This window comes from Anser brachyrhynchus (assembly GCF_964034855.1).
Source record: "Anser brachyrhynchus genome assembly, chromosome: 13".
NCBI classification, from domain to species: Eukaryota; Metazoa; Chordata; class Aves; order Anseriformes; family Anatidae; genus Anser; species Anser brachyrhynchus.
The window spans coordinates 20,856,428-20,872,988 of record NC_137708.1 but is presented as its reverse complement, the minus strand read 5'-3'; the positions used below and the strand labels follow the sequence as shown (position 1 = coordinate 20,872,988).

At 35.2% G+C, this 16,561-nt stretch overlaps 1 protein-coding gene across 3 annotated transcripts in view; it reads right to left on the bottom strand.

The window, feature by feature from the left end:
• Window positions 1-384: 384 nt before the first annotated feature.
• THOC2 (THO complex subunit 2) overlaps window positions 385-16,561 on the bottom strand; it is a 54,511-nt gene continuing 38,334 nt past the window's right edge. For 2 of the 3 annotated variants that reach the window (XM_080553784.1, XM_080553783.1), the window contains exons 25-39: window positions 15,641-15,798; window positions 14,134-14,262; window positions 13,477-13,608; window positions 13,213-13,397; window positions 12,280-12,464; window positions 11,906-12,008; window positions 11,130-11,566; window positions 10,217-10,275; window positions 8,665-8,700; window positions 5,032-5,169; window positions 4,620-4,689; window positions 4,384-4,541; window positions 3,653-3,729; window positions 3,498-3,545; window positions 385-1,245 (exon numbers count right to left, since the gene is read on the bottom strand). In XM_080553784.1, the coding sequence (XP_080409910.1) occupies window positions 3,518-3,545; window positions 3,653-3,729; window positions 4,384-4,541; window positions 4,620-4,689; window positions 5,032-5,169; window positions 8,665-8,700; window positions 10,217-10,275; window positions 11,130-11,566; window positions 11,906-12,008; window positions 12,280-12,464; window positions 13,213-13,397; window positions 13,477-13,608; window positions 14,134-14,262; window positions 15,641-15,798 (1,895 nt within the window). In that variant the 3' untranslated portion in view covers window positions 385-1,245; window positions 3,498-3,517. Of the gene's footprint in view, window positions 1,246-3,497; window positions 3,546-3,652; window positions 3,730-4,383; window positions 4,542-4,619; window positions 4,690-5,031; window positions 5,170-8,664; window positions 8,701-9,408; window positions 10,276-11,129; window positions 11,567-11,905; window positions 12,009-12,279; window positions 12,465-13,212; window positions 13,398-13,476; window positions 13,609-14,133; window positions 14,263-15,640; window positions 15,799-16,561 lie in introns of those variants that run through there. The other variant, XR_013938866.1, reaches the window with a different exon arrangement.

Below are 16,561 nucleotides of genomic sequence, written 5' to 3'. Positions count from 1 at the left end.
AACTAAACTAAGACATTTTAAAGTCAGTATACTTTGACTACATCAGGAAATCTAGAAAAGAATACAAGAGCACCAAAGATTTTAATGAGCTTTGGACCACAGACAAACATCTCAAGAGAAAGATACAAACTTGACTGAAGGCACAAAAGCAAATCTTGAGCTTCCTGAAAGCATTGCAGAAGTATAATACATTTGTCATTTTACAGTAGGCAGATATGTTTGGCTTGTTGACATACTATATAAGTAACTCTTTCAATATGATCAGCCAGCAAGTACAGAAGACTTGCAAGCTAAGGCAGAAAATACCCTCCCACAATTCCAACTCCAATATCAAATTTTCGTAAGAGTACATAAAGCAATAAAGCGACCACACACACACAATGATTTACGACCCATTGAGAAAACTATTGTTTATTTAGAAAAAAGGTTACACTGGTAGAATTCAGCAGATAAAAAATTTTTTGTTTTTTCTTTTTTTAAAAATGTCATTGTGAAACTTTTCAGACTAAAGTTCAGCGATAAAAAGCTCCTGTAGCTGTAATTGAAATTTAATTTATTTCAGTTTTGAAGAGAGCACTTCCAATTAATCTAAAAACAGCATGACAAACAAAAGGCGTGGCAAGGGACAATTGAGCACAGGTTTAGGTTGAGATGGAGGGGATAGGGTTCATTCTTTGTTTCTTTTAAAGAAGTCAACGTTGTACACAATATACAAATAATCCCTAAGCGTTGCATGAAAACAGTGCTCCCACTTGGTTCATTTGTTTTAGTCACCGATATTAAAAACAGGCCAAGTAATAAATAAAAACTGAATTTAAATGAGGTAAATTCAAAAAGGTTCAATAACTGTTTATTTGTGGTTTTCAAACATCTAAAAGAATGCATTTCAGGTCAAAAGAATTACTAAACTCAGGCAGTATTTTAGACAACCTAAAGTGGAACTCTGTACACATGAAACCTCATTTGCACTATGGCAACTGTTTGCAGCACATTGTGCTAAAATATGGAATAGGTAACACTTTCAGCCAGGTACTGAAAATAAATGTGTAAGAAACTAAGCAACAAGTTAAAATACAGTAATGTACAACCCAACAATTAAATCTTCAGCATGGGGAAATAAAGCAGAGAACTGAATAATTTAAGGAGATGCAGATGGGTCCTCTTCATTCACAAATTTCTGTGCAATCTATACTCTGGAAAATACATTTCTGGTCACAGCTGGATATCTTTCCATTTTAATCTCACCTGCAAAGAAGGCACACACAACTGAAGTTAGATGCTGTTTAAATGAATACCCATCTCACATTTTGTTCCATTCACAATTCAAAGAACAAGGGAGAAAATGAAACCATTTTCAGTCATTTATTTCCTGACTCCAGTTTATTCCATAAGAAGAACTATGTTAATATAAGTATTGCATTGCAAATACTGAATACAGTGTAAATACAAATTTAAAGACACAAATAAGAAACAAGTAGTCATCTGTCAAGGTGAAAACTGTTTTAGAAGTACAACCTCCTCAAAATGTTACTGTATCTAAATTAGACAAAATAAATGCAGTCAATAAGAAGTTGTACATGAGGCAGAATATAAGAGATTTAACAAACAGGAGCAGGATATTAAATTCCATAACCATGTTGCTACTAAGAGCGTTTTTTCATATTTCACTATACAAATTACAGGGTATTGTCAGTATTTTCTGCCAGATGCCCCAGGCTAGCCCGCTGCATGCTTGATGTGAATTTCAGTGTGCAATTGCATTCACCTAAGCATTTGTTTAAGTCATGAATAGTTACAAAAACCACTTGTGCTTTTAATTAACTACAATCCTCCCTTTAAACTGAACTGCTGGACAAGATAAAACTTTACTTTTCTATTGAAGAAGCTACAATTCCTCAGTAATGAACTTCATCTGCCAAGAAGCGCCTCCCCCCCTTTTTTTTTTTTTTAATAAACACAACAGCAAAAAACATTTAAAGAAAATAACTACGTCTGAGATCCCCTCCAAAGAGTGTAAGGTATCAGTGCAAACTTTGTTACCCAAAACCCCTCCACACATCTGCCTTTGGCTTCAGTGACAGAGGAATGTCAAATGATCAAGATCCTTTTTCCAAATAATCTATCCATCCAATCCCTCTATGGCAACAATCCAACTGTGAAGCCAAGTTCAGAAGATGCTTCTAGACAATCAGAAGATTTCAGGAAGGTTCTTCCCCTACTAAAGCTGCATATTGGAGAAGAGAAAGCAGCTTTCCTGCAACATTATATTTCCGTGTCTAAAGCAAAACTCATTTGCCATCCTTGCACAACTTCTGCTCTAAACTGTTTTGATTTTAGGTTTTGTTGTGGTGGTGTTTTATTTTTAAGACCCAAGCAAAGCACAGCTATACTTCTCCTGCAGGGGACCTCACCATTCAGGTTTTGAATATTCTCCAAGCCGACAACCCCATACCTCTCTGAGCAACCTGTTCCAGTATTTCACCTCTCTCAGAGATCTCCCCGGCTTACTTTTTAAAATAGAATTCACAACAAAGCTTTCATAAGAGGTAGCTCTGCCTTCTAGACCAGCTAATACCATCATGAAAACAAAAACAAGTTTTCAGCCTCATTAATCTGCCTTATACATTGTTCTTTAATAAGAACAATATTACTCTGAGAAAGCAAATAGCTCCAACAGCAAAAGATATTCAAGTGAATTAAAAATTTGTGTGAAGTTTTGTTTGTAGGTTCTCGAGCATTCAAATAGAACACAAGGAGAAATGAAGTAGAAACAATTCATCTCTTCTAAATAGAGAACAAACAGGAATTATTATTGGACAAATTGGAAACAAAGAGAGAAGCCATATTCAATAGTTTTGAATAGTAATTATTTTCAGATTTACCCAACATAAGCACACTGGTCACCCACTGGTCTATGCAGAAAGATTAGAAGTGAACAAATTTTAAATTCAGTGGGGCACTTTACTTCCCAAATAACTGAAAATGTTATTCCTCCTCAGATCTGATCAAATAACAAAGATTAAGTGGAGGTGAAGAACTGACTTACTATACTATATAGCAATTTGGTTTAATAGTTACTGCTCTCCATACAGATAAAATGAAAGAGGATAAAAAAATTAAGTTTCCAACACATTAGGCAAAGATCTTCTTAACCAACAAGTAGACTAGCAGGACTACCAGGATCACAGTGATTCACCCTTGTTTTTGTATGGCAACTGTTCTTGGAAAAAGTGCCAAACATACAACTGCACCCAACACTGTCAACCACCTCATCCCACCTGACCCCATTTTTGGGGGGCCAAATCAGTTTGAGCATCTATTCAATCTCTATACTGATGACAGGGAAAGCTATTTAGCTATTTCTCTAGGACAGAATTTTTAAAAACTGTAGTTTCAGCCCTTTCACACTCAGGCTGTTTTGTGTGTATAGCCTTTACCAGTCAATAGGAGCCTCAGGAGCTATCAAGTCAAACAAGGTAAACCATAAAAATTTTTACCTTGACTAGAACATTCTTCATTATCTGTGCTTGTCTGAAGATTTATGAGTAGATTCAGCATTAAGGAAAAATATACATATATTTATCACTGCATATAATAAAAAGGAAGCTACTTTTCCGTAGCCTTCCTGTAACATTGACATGTAAAAGGATATTGTTTCTTTTCTTCTTTCCCTCCAGCACTCTCTCGTTTTTCTTTCTTTTCTGTTTTTTCTTTATCATGTCTTGATTCCTTCAAAAAAACATATGGAAGTAGTTTAGAGTATACACTAGACAGTCTGACTAAAAGGATTAAATGAGTCACATAGGTTAAAAAATCACCAGTCAGAATGACTATAGTCAGCTTCTGTGATTTTTGAGATTTACTTAACTGTCTTACAGCTCAATAATAATCTCTATCACTGAGGAGTTACAACTGGGAACTTATTTAATGTAAGTATGATGACAACATACTTACCTGGTTTCACAAAGTCTTAACACACACACTTGACAACACGAATACAAGCAAACTGGTTTATATTTAAATGAGACTTGCTTTTACATAGTTGCTCACCAAAACAGTCTGCAAATGCACTTTAGGTTTTGGATACTCTAGCAATTTCTGAATTTTCCTGGCTACTGCCAAGAAGAACTACTTTATCCTAATTTATCCTATCAGGAGTGACTGCTGAAATATTTAGAGCCAAAAGGCACCAGAAATTCCACAAGCATTTTCCTACATATTTACACTGTACTTTATTAGGCCATAAAACTGCATTATAGTGGAGTAAAAAGAGCGAGCTTATTCCATCGAAACAAACAAAAAATGAAGAACAAAAAAATCCCAAATCAAACAAGTAAACAACAACAACCACCGAATAAACTAAATGATAGTGGCTTATTTTACCTTTTTGCTACCAGAGGAGCTCTTTTCCATCTTTTCTGCTTTGATTGAATCACCTTTTTCCTTTCCTGAAGATTTTGATTTGCTCTTCTCCTTCTCTTTTTCATTTGAGCGAGGAGAATCAGAAGGACTTTCACTTTTGCTATGTTTTGAAGAACCAGCTAAAAACACAACAAAAAGTTTTAATTCACAACAAATAAAAGCTTAATACACATACAAACACAAAACAGAATACGTACTTGTCCCGTTTTCCTCTTTGCGTCGTTTAGCTGAATCCTGTGGTACCTCTCGGTCACTGTTTGAATGATCCTGGCACCAAATACACAGATATTAGTAGATTAATTCATACTCCTAAAGTAGGTACCTGCTAATAGTGTTATTTTGAAGTACTGTTTTTTGAATAGTTAAAACGTAATGGAGTTATTCCAGCTTGTTTAAGCTACCTTGAGATCGGTTTCGAAGGGAAAAAGTTTTGAATGCATTACTCTAACCCAATCTTTGAAAATGTAATGGAACAAAAGAAAACAACCCTAATATGGATCACTTCTACTTGCACAGGCTATGCCACCAATTATTACTGCAAGAACTCCAAATAAGCTTTCCAAGTATATACCAACTTTTTCTATACTAGTTCACAGAAGTTTCACCAACCCTTTTTCGGTCTTTCCTGTCCTTTTCCTCTTTCTTCTCTCTCTCTCTGGATCTTTCCCTTGATTTGTCCAAATCTTTCTTGTCCACTTCTCTCTCTTTACTCTTGGACAGTGTTGGAGTAGTGTGGTTAATGTAGTGCTGTTAAATTAAGGCAATATCACCAAATATTAATATATATTCCTAGATGCATAGGAATAAGAAGTCTTACTCTAACATAACAGATCTAGCTCAAAGAGCAAAACTTAATACTTTGATTAGAAAAGTGACTGAAGACACTTTCAAACTAGTCATATATAATTTAATTTACAGTTTTGTTTCCTCAGCACTGAAAATTCAAGAAACCTTTCACTTAACTGGAACACCTATTAAATAGACACAAAGTTGTTTACCAGTATTGTTTGATACATCAAAACAAATCAGCAGAACTACTGATACAGGATATGCAGACTCGTGGACTGACTTAGCACTTGCAATTCTGCCTGGAATGAATGGAGTCAGTTTCTTAGACAGGTTCTAATTAATTTTTCAAGAATAAACTTAAACCGCAAAGTATTTACGACAACTTTGAATAATGGGTTTTTCAGCTAAAGTAATACAAAACTCCACCTTAAACTTCCAATGATAAAAGCAGCTAAACACAAAATTCTGTGTGTTAGCTCTAATGTGTTCTAGATTGTTACTGCACTCTCTTCTAACCAATTTTAATGAACTGTAAAATATACAAATATTCAGCTTTGTGAAACTAGTAACGTTAATAGTAACATTAACTTAGTGAGGCAAGAGGGGGGACAGGGAGAAGAGTAAAAATCAGAGTAGCATCTTTAAAAAGAAGCACAGTAGCATCAGTAGAACACTTGGCAAAATTTAAGTGCTACTGTGTATATACATAAGGTAGCACACATTATATAAATATCAATGCATTACAGTAACCAATTCGTGTTTTTAAGTACAATTGTATTTTTAGTCATATCTAAGAAACACTTTTAATAAAATAACACATAAAAGCATATTTTAGCTGAAAAATAACTTTTTGGTATTTTCCTAATTTAAGTTACATCAACACACTCATTTAAATTGATATACTTTAGTATTTCCCCCATTCCATAAGTTATTAATTTTATTTGAAAAAGTGTGTTAAAATGTTCTATATTTTTTTCTTATTTTAAAAGTACACCAGAAAGAGAAGCATGCACAAGATTAGTTTAGAACAATCTAGAATCCGTTAGAACTAACCAAAACAAACACTTTCAAATAATTTTATTCTTTTAAGTTAATCCTGTCCTTCTACAGTTCTGACAAATGAGTAACTTCAGACCAGTAACCCTAAGTTTTGGTAAAAAGCACACCAACAACGTTACATCCCTTTTCCTTTTATCACTTACTGGAATGTTATCACCTTCCTATGCCAGTAAATGAGCCTTCAGTATCCCTTTATCTCCGTTCTTTCCCCTCACTCTTTTTTTTTTCTGTCACCTCCCCAGCATGTTTATTCCACAAATTTATCCTTGCTCCCTTGTCTGCTGTCACCTTTTAACATGACTTGGCAAATACATTTTTTCTAAGCAGCCCCATTTAGCTGTCTACCACAGATCCTTTCCATGTGAGTAAGTAAACACTCCTCTTTCCTCCTATTCTGCTTCTTACATTCACATGGCTGTTCAGGTCAGATTCCACTGCTCTTCTACTGTTCCAATGCAGAGTTTTGGAAAAAATTTACTCCCTCCACCTCTCCTTACAAGAAAAACATAGATTTGGCTTGTCAAGCTTTATTAGCTTGCTTCTAGAAATGCTGTTAGCTGAAACCACATCAAATCTGGGGCGCTGCCATATGTTGTATAACTTGGGCGAAGGCCAAAACAAGAATAACACAAATCTAACTCAAGACTGGCAGCATTTATTTTATAACCTGCAATGTAAGACAACATTTTAATGGTCTGCCCCCCAAAAAGTCAGGCAAAGATAGGAATAAAGAAAGTCTGTAAGTACATAAAAGCACTTGACTTCTACTAACTCTCAGTGGAAGCTGAACTCAGAAATCTTACAGGCTTCTAAATATCACATCCTTTCCCCCAGACACGTACATGGCAGTAAAGAACACTTGTCTTACACCACATACCAGGAACATAGTCAAGAAGTGTGAGTTCAATACAAATGTTAGATTTTTTCTAATTTTAAAATCTTAAATATACAATGATATATTTAATCTATAGACACTATCATTTCATCAATTTTAAGTCTAAGAATCAAAGGATGCCTCCTATGTGGACTCCCCGTATAAACAGGTACAGATGGCACTGGAAAGATTCAATTTTAAAAAGCTAGCAAGTATTGGTTATAAAAATCAGAGCTATTTTGAATTAAAACATACAAAGTGCTCTGAACGCTTTGTTTCACAAAAGGGAGCTAAAACTAAAACATTAGTGCAGTGTATAATACAGAATAGAACTGGTAAATCCATCACATTTTTAAATTTAAAGTTATCTAGAATCACATATATTAAGTAAATACACGTAATTCTAGATAAACCTACATGTTATCCAGAAAGTTCAAGTGTTCAACATTTTTCAAGTGATAAGCATTTGTGCTATTTACATAATGATACTGACTCCATAAGCTAAAATCTTAACAGGAACTATGGGAGAAGACTTGATCCATTTCCATCCATTAGCCAGATAAAATTAAATGTGTATTATACATGTTCAAAAGAAGTAGCAGAAAGCTATCTTAATATATTAGCAAGTTCACAGTATTTGTTACTGTCACTGTGTAAGTGGTTGAGTTTTAAAATAAAAGCAACAAAATAGTTGCAGAATCTGCCTAAAAATTTAATACTCTAAAACGTCATTTAAATCTTGAAAGCATTTTTAGTATGCGTTCCCATAAGCTTTCGAATCTGAAGTGTGTTTACAGGAAGCAAACAGATACGATGATCATTTAAGAGGTTGCCTATGATGCTTAGAAATAAAAACATTAAAACATAACTGTATTAAAACATTAAAACATAAACATAAAACATAATAGTAGCAAGGGGAAAAGAGTAGTTATTCCACAGATAATTCTCAAATATTTTTTGTTTTAAAATAACTGATTTTTTTAATACCGATAAAAAAGAAATACTATTCTAACTATTCTATTGCCTCTTGGGACAAATAAAAGGCTTAATCATAGGGAGGTTTCTATAAATGTGCAAGTATCAGTGAGGACCAGAAAAGATGTTTGTTCTGTTCAGAATATCCAAATAGCCAACATTTTTGTTTTGCAGTTTTAACTGACTATTCAGATGTGTAATCTTGCTTACTCGTTTGGAAGTAAGTGAAGCCAAAAGACAGTTGTGCTTCTTTTTCATTCCTTTCTACAGACTAAAGGAGAAGTTATCAGCTATGAAATAAAATCTCTTAGAAATATTGAGAGAATGTTAAATTCAGGGGCTTTTCTTAATGTTGCTTTCACTCAACAACTCTCCTTCTCTCCTGTACAGAAGTTCTACATAGTAAACTGGAAAAAATTCCCTCCTCTACTATACTAGTATTTACAGGAGTGAAATTTGAATTTTCTGATGTGGTTTGCCCCAAGATCAAGGTTGTTTCCTCTGCAACAAAAAGTAAACTTTGGTGGTGTCTAAAAGATTCAAACCTTTGCTGAAGAGTCCTTGAGTTCGTTGAGGTTGTCCTGTAGAAAATGAATGGAGATGACACGTAAGCTGGAATAGTTTTCAGAAACCAGAGGAACTTTGGGAAGCATGGTCGTACCCTCGAAACAAAAAACAGCTACTCCTTCTGGAATAAATCTCATGTTAATACTTCACACCGAGTGAATCTAGGAACTAAAATATTTTCTTAAAAAGGAAGAAGAAAAAAGACATCTATTCTCTAGACCCAATTCTTATGTAAACTACAAAATGTATTTATACCTAATTCTTCATAAAACACTGAAAAACAACCACTCTCCCACCAAGACAAAATATTAAGAAAAATAATCTTAATTCTAAATACTGCTGAACCACAGTTGAAATAGGCTTAAAAGGTTTTTAAACCTGCATCTTCTCCACATTCAGTTAAATGTGACAGAAGTTACTCTAGAACAACTTTTCTTGCCCGTTTATAAAAATAGGCAAGAAAAAATTCTTAGTTACATTTTGAGTAGTTATCACTGTCACCTGCTTCCTAAAATTAATAAACGCAACTTGAGATCTCCAAAATTAGCCTAAATCTTTTAAGTAAATCTTACATTGAAAAAGACGTACTCTTCGGGGAAAAAAAGAAAAAAGAAAAGCTTGTTCTAAAGTTGGTAAGATGGTGAAATTTAAAAGCCCACATAATCCATCAGAGTGCTCATGATGAAGTATTAGTAACTTACAGTTTTAAATGTTCAACGTACTGCAAATTCAAAGATCCCATGAACATAGATGGTTTAGAAATAAAACAAATATGGAGCAAGGAATGGCTACCCTGAGTCTTCAAGTAGGCTACGCCCAAGGTATTGTGCTGCGCTTGAATGCTTGGGGTTTCTCTTTGCTGGGTAGTAGGCTTGGTTGCCACATCTGGTTTTATCGTACCGCAGGGCTCAACATGGTGGGAACCCATTGGAAATAAACAAACCTCGAAGGGAAGGTACAACAGAAGCTGCATGCTCACTGATTATACACAACTACAGGAGAACTGATCACCAAGGAGACTTTAAAATGGAACTCCTTTCAAGACTCCTCCTTAGAAGGCACATATCGGTAAGATGCTCATCAAGAAGCCTGATGAATTCAGAGGTATCGTACATCCCGTATCATCCAGGAATCTTCAGTGCTATAGATTCTTCAATAGAAGTGCAGAAAAATATGCTCCATTCTGCTGCAAAGACTCATTTGCTTGTAGCTACCATTGCACTCCAAAAAAACTGACTGCTTAAAACAATGAGGCACTTCTGTGTAAAAATTCTCTTGCCATTTCCAAACACTATTTACAAAATTTGTGCTAGGTCCTTGAAGCTTTACTTTGGTTAATTAAAAAAGATATATTTTTTAATAGAAAAAAAGACAGTCCGCCAATAAAGAAAAGGAATGCATTTTCTAATGCAATATAAAACCTCCAGTGGCTCCAGTGTATACTTGGCACAAAACTTGAAGGAAGTCGGACATTGGCATCCCAAACTTGTGAGCCTAACATGGGCGCTGCCTTCCTCAGGCTATACTAACCTTTACTGTTGAGGAATGTGATGGAGAAGAATGGGTATCAACTTTTCGGCGTTTTTGTTCTGAGAAAAGAAGAGAATAACATTATTAAAACACATTTAACAGGAGACGACTAATAATATGACTCTCTGAAGTACCAAAATCTAAGTTAGAATTCAAGCTTTTCAACTACATAGAATTTTTTCTTAAGCTACCTAGAGATACCAGCATGCCTTGACCTCGTTATGCAAGCTTGCAGGAAAAATTAAATGTGAAGAAACTGCCACAAAATTATGTGTATTTCAAGCTTTCAATTTTACGTAAATTTGTATCTGAAGAGTTGAACAAAATAGAAGGCATTCCAGTCCTCCTTTACTTGGTTTGCCTAAAGCAATACAATTATAAAACTCAACATCAGCCTCCGCTTATGAGGAACTTAAAATACCAACATTTATCTTATTTATCCTTAATATATGAAAGAACCAATAAGGCTTACTGAGGCCTTCTTAAGGAGGGAAACCTTCTACATCCCTTTTTTTCAGTTCAAAAGTTAAGATTAAACCCTGAGCACACTCTTCAGGATATATGCAAAACTTCTAAGGTCATAGTTATAAGATACGTTTTAATAAAAAAACATTTAGAATTATACCAAAAATATTGTGAATGTCAGTACAAAACATTTATAAACTGATAGGCTTAATGAAAATCAGCAATCACTGAAGACAAGCTTCACACATTCACGCAGTTATCATTCTGGAGATATCCTGAATAGCTACTTCAGGCACTAAAGATGTCTACAAGTCATTGCTAGCATGGCTACATAATAGCTAGCACTTTCTCTCACCATGGTGGGTGTGAGGTGTTCGCTTTCAGTGATTTTCCAAAGACATGTCCTTACTGTTCTAGAAAACGAGAGAAGTTACACCAACAGACTTACCCCTCTCAGATTCTGATGTTTCTGATCGGGGAACAGGAGACTTCAAGGACCCAGCTACTGGAATCTTTTCTCCTCCTTTAGTAATTTCCTTGGATTTCATATCCTTCGCTACATCTTTTTCTCTGGATGGCTCCTTTTCTCTCTCCTTTTCTGCAGCTGACTTTGACTCGACGGTGGTAACAACTGTCTTGGATTTTTCTTCCTTTGAAGCTTTTTCTTCTTTCTTGGCTTTTTCCTTCTCCTTGTCAGATTTTGGTGTTTTCTCCTTGATCTCTCTTGCTTTATCATCTTTGTTCACCCGTTCTTCCTTAGGTTTGTCTTTCCCATCCTTCCCAAGTGCCTTCATCTCTGGAGTGGCAGCTGGAATCTTTTCTTTTTTTTCTTTATCTTTTTCCTTCCCACTTTTTTCTTTATCATCTTTCTCCTTAATAATTTTGCTGCATCAAAAATAAAAAGACCAATTGGTACACACAAAAAAACAGCTTTTGTTTTGTCATCAAGTTTTACTCCTGATGATTTGATAGAACCCCCCGAAGCAGTCAGACATTGTTTTATCGCTATTAGAAAATCATCACGCAAGTGTACTACTTTGTTTATCCTCACTAAACTAAAATGGAATGCATTTAACAATTGTGTCAGCTCAGGACAGCTACGTATTTTGGCAGAAATCATCTTATTTATTAAGCTTTGAAGAAATGGAAACAAGTTAAATGGTAAGTGAAAGAAAAGGTTTGTGAGTTTAAAGACAACATAATATCAAGGAGTGGATTTCTCACCTATTAGAAGCACTGTTTCCATTGCTTGTTGTCACCTTCGGTGTAGTGTTGACAGCTTTATTAATAACTTTCACAGCACCCTGAGACTTCTCCTTTAGTTTTTCTGTTTGAAGAGAAAAATTTCATCTCAACAATATACGTGTAATGGAATAAAACAAGTGTCTAAGCATATTCATGCACAAACCATGTAGCTAATAGCCAAAATAGGTAATTAAATGCAAAACTCCCCTGCAAAACCAACCTCCAACCAACCAAAGAACACACATTGACCCTATTTAGCATCACATTTTTTTTTTTCATTTTAAAAAGCCAAGTTTTGAGAGAACAGGCTTGCAAACATCAAAAGAATTCTACTAAAAATCAGGTTTGTTTACCAGTCTCTTCAGCAGGGCTTTCCTCCAGTTTAGCTGTGTTTATTGTGAGAGATGTAGGCATCCCAGCACCACCTGGCCCATTTTGTACTGTTGCAGCTACAGCATTCCTGGCAGGTGGGTCTTTGTGGTGGAATTCATTTTCAGGTATCATGAAAGGCTTCCTACTTTTCAACTGCCCAGAATAGCTGCAAGTCGCACAGATTGTTAAATATGCACAAACATAAAGCAAAATATGGGTTGAATTTTAAATGAGGATTTAATCTAACAGTTCGTCTGTTATTTTTCACAGTTTTTCCCAACTGATACGCAGTTTCTTCCCCCTTTATCGATCAGCTCGAAAAAATAAAAATAAAAAAAGGAACGAAAAACCCTCACACAACAGAAGCCCTACCTCCAAGCCCTCTTTGCCGCTACCACCACCACACATGCACACACACAGCTGTCAAACACACAAAAAATGGCCTACTGACAACACTGGAAGGGCAACCTGAACTGTCCCTCAAGCATCCATGGATGATTCTGCATTCATCACAGAAAGATGAAAACCATCATTAAGCATTTTAGTTTAACACTTTCAAATTGTATAAACTTCCCAAATCTATGCAGTTTTGCAACAATAGCCCTTGGCTTTCTTCATTTTACTCTCCCTTATATCTACTTGCTGCTATATTATTTCTCTACAATTAAACTATGCTCTTGTGAGTGGAAATCTTTACTATTAAATGTGTTTTACTAGAGTCTTGTAAAGGAAATTAGTGATCATCCAGCACGAAATGAAAGTTTTCATTCACACTGCCAGCCCTGAGATGCAGGATAGCGAAATCTTCTGTGATAAGGTAAAAATCAAATGTGTTAGGACTGTAACAGTTCCAAGTCTTTAGAAGCCTTTCATGATCCACTTTTAACCACTTTCTTAAAGTAAGGTGTTGTTACCCCATAGCCAATGCATATAGATCGGGTCTCTTCTCTTTCTCTTCCTGACATATCTTATGTACTCTTCTTTCCAAGGCTTGGCCCAGGTTCAACACTTTTGGATACCATGGGAGGATTTTGGTCAGCACAATCAGGATGTTTCTGATATGCGTATATTCACCTGTTTCAAGGCAGTGTACAGAAGCCTAGAAGACAAATTAAATCTAATCAATATTTTTCATTAAAACTTCCAAAAACCATGAGATTTTCAGTATCCTTATTTACCTTAGTTAATTTATAGTGCCATTTGTGTACCACATGTCTAAAATTCTCATAATCCAATTGATCAGCTTTATTTCCACCATCAAATCCAGTTGCCCGTAATATAGTTAGGAAGCCTGGATAGTTGCCACATTCCTGCATGTGCACAAAAGACAAAATAAAAATTAAAAATATGTATTTTTTCCAGTAAGCATAAAAACGGGAATTCTGCAAAAGTTAATATAACTGGAGCACTTGATTATTGATTCTGGTAAAGACATGAACAAACTTTACAAGACTTGCACACTTTTTTTTAAAAAAGCTTATTTATGTTGAAGCCTTACTTGTGGGCAAGGGAAAGAGTTATTTGCAATTTAACTAGCTTTTGTAAGAAGTATTATGAGGGTTCCCATATGCTACCTAAATTGTTATCTTCAAGACAGGCTACAAGAAAGTTGGAACTTTACTTTACTTTTGACACTATACAAAAATAACTTAGTGACATTAATTACAGAAACTGTTCTTACATGAGGCCATCAGAATACATTTTTGTTTTGTTCAAATACAATGTTTTTAAAGCAAGTTAATGACTTCACTAAATCCATTTTTATTGGGCCAAATTATACAAGTGGTCGTTATATAACTTTTCACAAGTGGAAGTGTTTTAGTAACTTTACATACCTTTTCATATATGACTCTGTCACTGTGCCATCTAGTCACAGTCTCCAGCATACAGCATAAAAACCTGCCATATCTACTAGCTTCATTTTCAGTGCAACTTGCTACTGTATATATAATATCAGAGAAAACCTGCAAATAGTAGCAATGAAAAGTCACTTTGACTTTACTGAATTACAAAAGGAGTAAGAACCATCAAGAATTTCAAATTCCTCTCATTTAATCCACTGTTAAATTGTTTCCTAAATATAAAGGAGGTCAAATTACAAAAATATTACAGAAATACCTGGAAACCATGGCTATTTGATTGAACCAAATCATGTTCTACTCAGAGAAATTAAAGGTACGTTTGCCTACAGAAGCTTATCAAGTACTCTCATTTTTTTCCAAGATTTTAACTAATTATTAGACCTTTATACTTAGCCCAGAGTTTAAGCTCTGCATACATCTGCTACTGATACACAGTTTTCCAAGTGTAAAGTGCGTCTTCACTGACATGTAACTGTGTTGGTTTCAAACTGTTAATTGAGTTGAACAAGCGAAAATAAACAGAGAACACAAGCAGAATATTTGAATAAGAATGCTCTTTTGGACCCATGAAATCAGAGCTGATCCCAGAGCTGATCCCAACTTCAAGTCTCATCTCAAAGGAAAACAGAAATTTTAATTGAAAACTCATAAAAATATTATCTTCACCAGTCTTATTATACAGACCCATAGATATCCTCTTAATCAAAGCTCATAGTCCAATGTGTTGTAACCACACAGATGATGCACTAGCTTAATTATCTGGCTTCTTAACAGCAGAAAGTGCCAGAAAGGTTCTGATATCCGCAAATAGTAGAGTCAGCTGGTACCGTTAGAGCTGAATGCATCCTGCAAAATTACCCCATTTACATTCACCACCTTTTTTCTCCAAAAGACAAAAAGAATGGCTACATGAACTGTGAAAAATGTCTGAACAAATACCTTCTCCGAGCACCCTGCTTGACCCAGAGAGTCAGGCTACTGCAGCTATCAGAAGTGTTCCCTATGGCATCCTATTCCCATGTCTCAGCAGTGTACAAATTACTCCCATATCTGTCACCAGGGTCAGGTCAGAAGGGTCTTACGGATGCTACTTGCTGGGGCAAGCTTAACAGAAGTTGCAACAGTATGGCCACAGAGCTGAAACAGGAAGGTTCGACGAGGCCGTAGAAACACAGATCACTGCAAGGCTGCAAAATGTATGCAACCTGTTCGACTAATGACTTCGCTCTGGAAGTCTAGATCCGTTAGGATAAACCAGAAACAAAATTTATTGAAAATAATCTTCTGAAGCACTAGTGAAGCTTTGTTTGTAGAATAGGAAGCATAAAGAAAAACTTCTGATTATCACAGATTTTGGAATTAAATATAAGTAAATATTTTGTTGAGATCTCTTTTGGGAGGCAGGTGGGACTCTAGTCTTTCATACTTACAACAAAAATTAAATATATATACACACACACACAAAGCTCTAGCTACTTACTCTGTCATAGCAGAGAAGAGTGGAGAAGTTGGGTGTTTTCTGCTGATGCACCAGTTCTACAAAGTGAGCACAATAAACTGCATCGATTGCCGAAAAAATGCAGCGAGGAAATATACATAACTGCAAAAATTTTGTGATAGTCTCATTTTTGGTAGACTCTTCAAAAGTAAAGAAATTGAGAGAAAAAGGAACAAAACAGTAGATTAATGGGTTAGCACAACTACTCTTCCCAATAAATTCAGTATTGCACATCCATATTCTCCAAGTTGTATTCTACAAATATCTACATATTCGACACTACTCAGAAAAGAAAAATAAGTTCTAACTGTTTGATGAACATGTGAAAGGGTAGAAAGGCTGTTACAGCAGATCTTCTGAAAATAAACATATGGAAGACTGAACACTGCAAAAGAATGCCTTCAGAGGAAGAATAGTCATGATCTTTTTAAGGGCAACTGATGTCACTATGCTGGGATTCTGCACAGGCTGCAGAGCACCAAAGTCGTAACAACCAGAAATTACTTGCTTCAATTCTGTGGTGCTCATGGAATAAAGCTTGTTCAAAAAGAACCATCAGCTTTTACTAAACTAAAAAAAAAGTTGATTTTATTAAATTTTAGTACCTTTGATGCTTTTTCAATAAAAATCACAAGTCACAATTGATTGTTCTATGAGCTGTAAGTTTTAATCCAAGGGCAAGGTAAGCAAGCAGCCACAGCAGAATAGCTAGTTTAATTGTTAGAACTACCAAAGTCCAGTTATTCTGCCAAAATTAATCTGTTAGTGATGTAACCACTCTATCAGAAGTGTCTACATGAGTCAGTCTTGAAACAAAAACAATTTCAAATGTCAATAAGAAAAATGATAATACTACAGCATATGTATTGTTCAATTTCCTCATATAGCACAATTACAGATAAT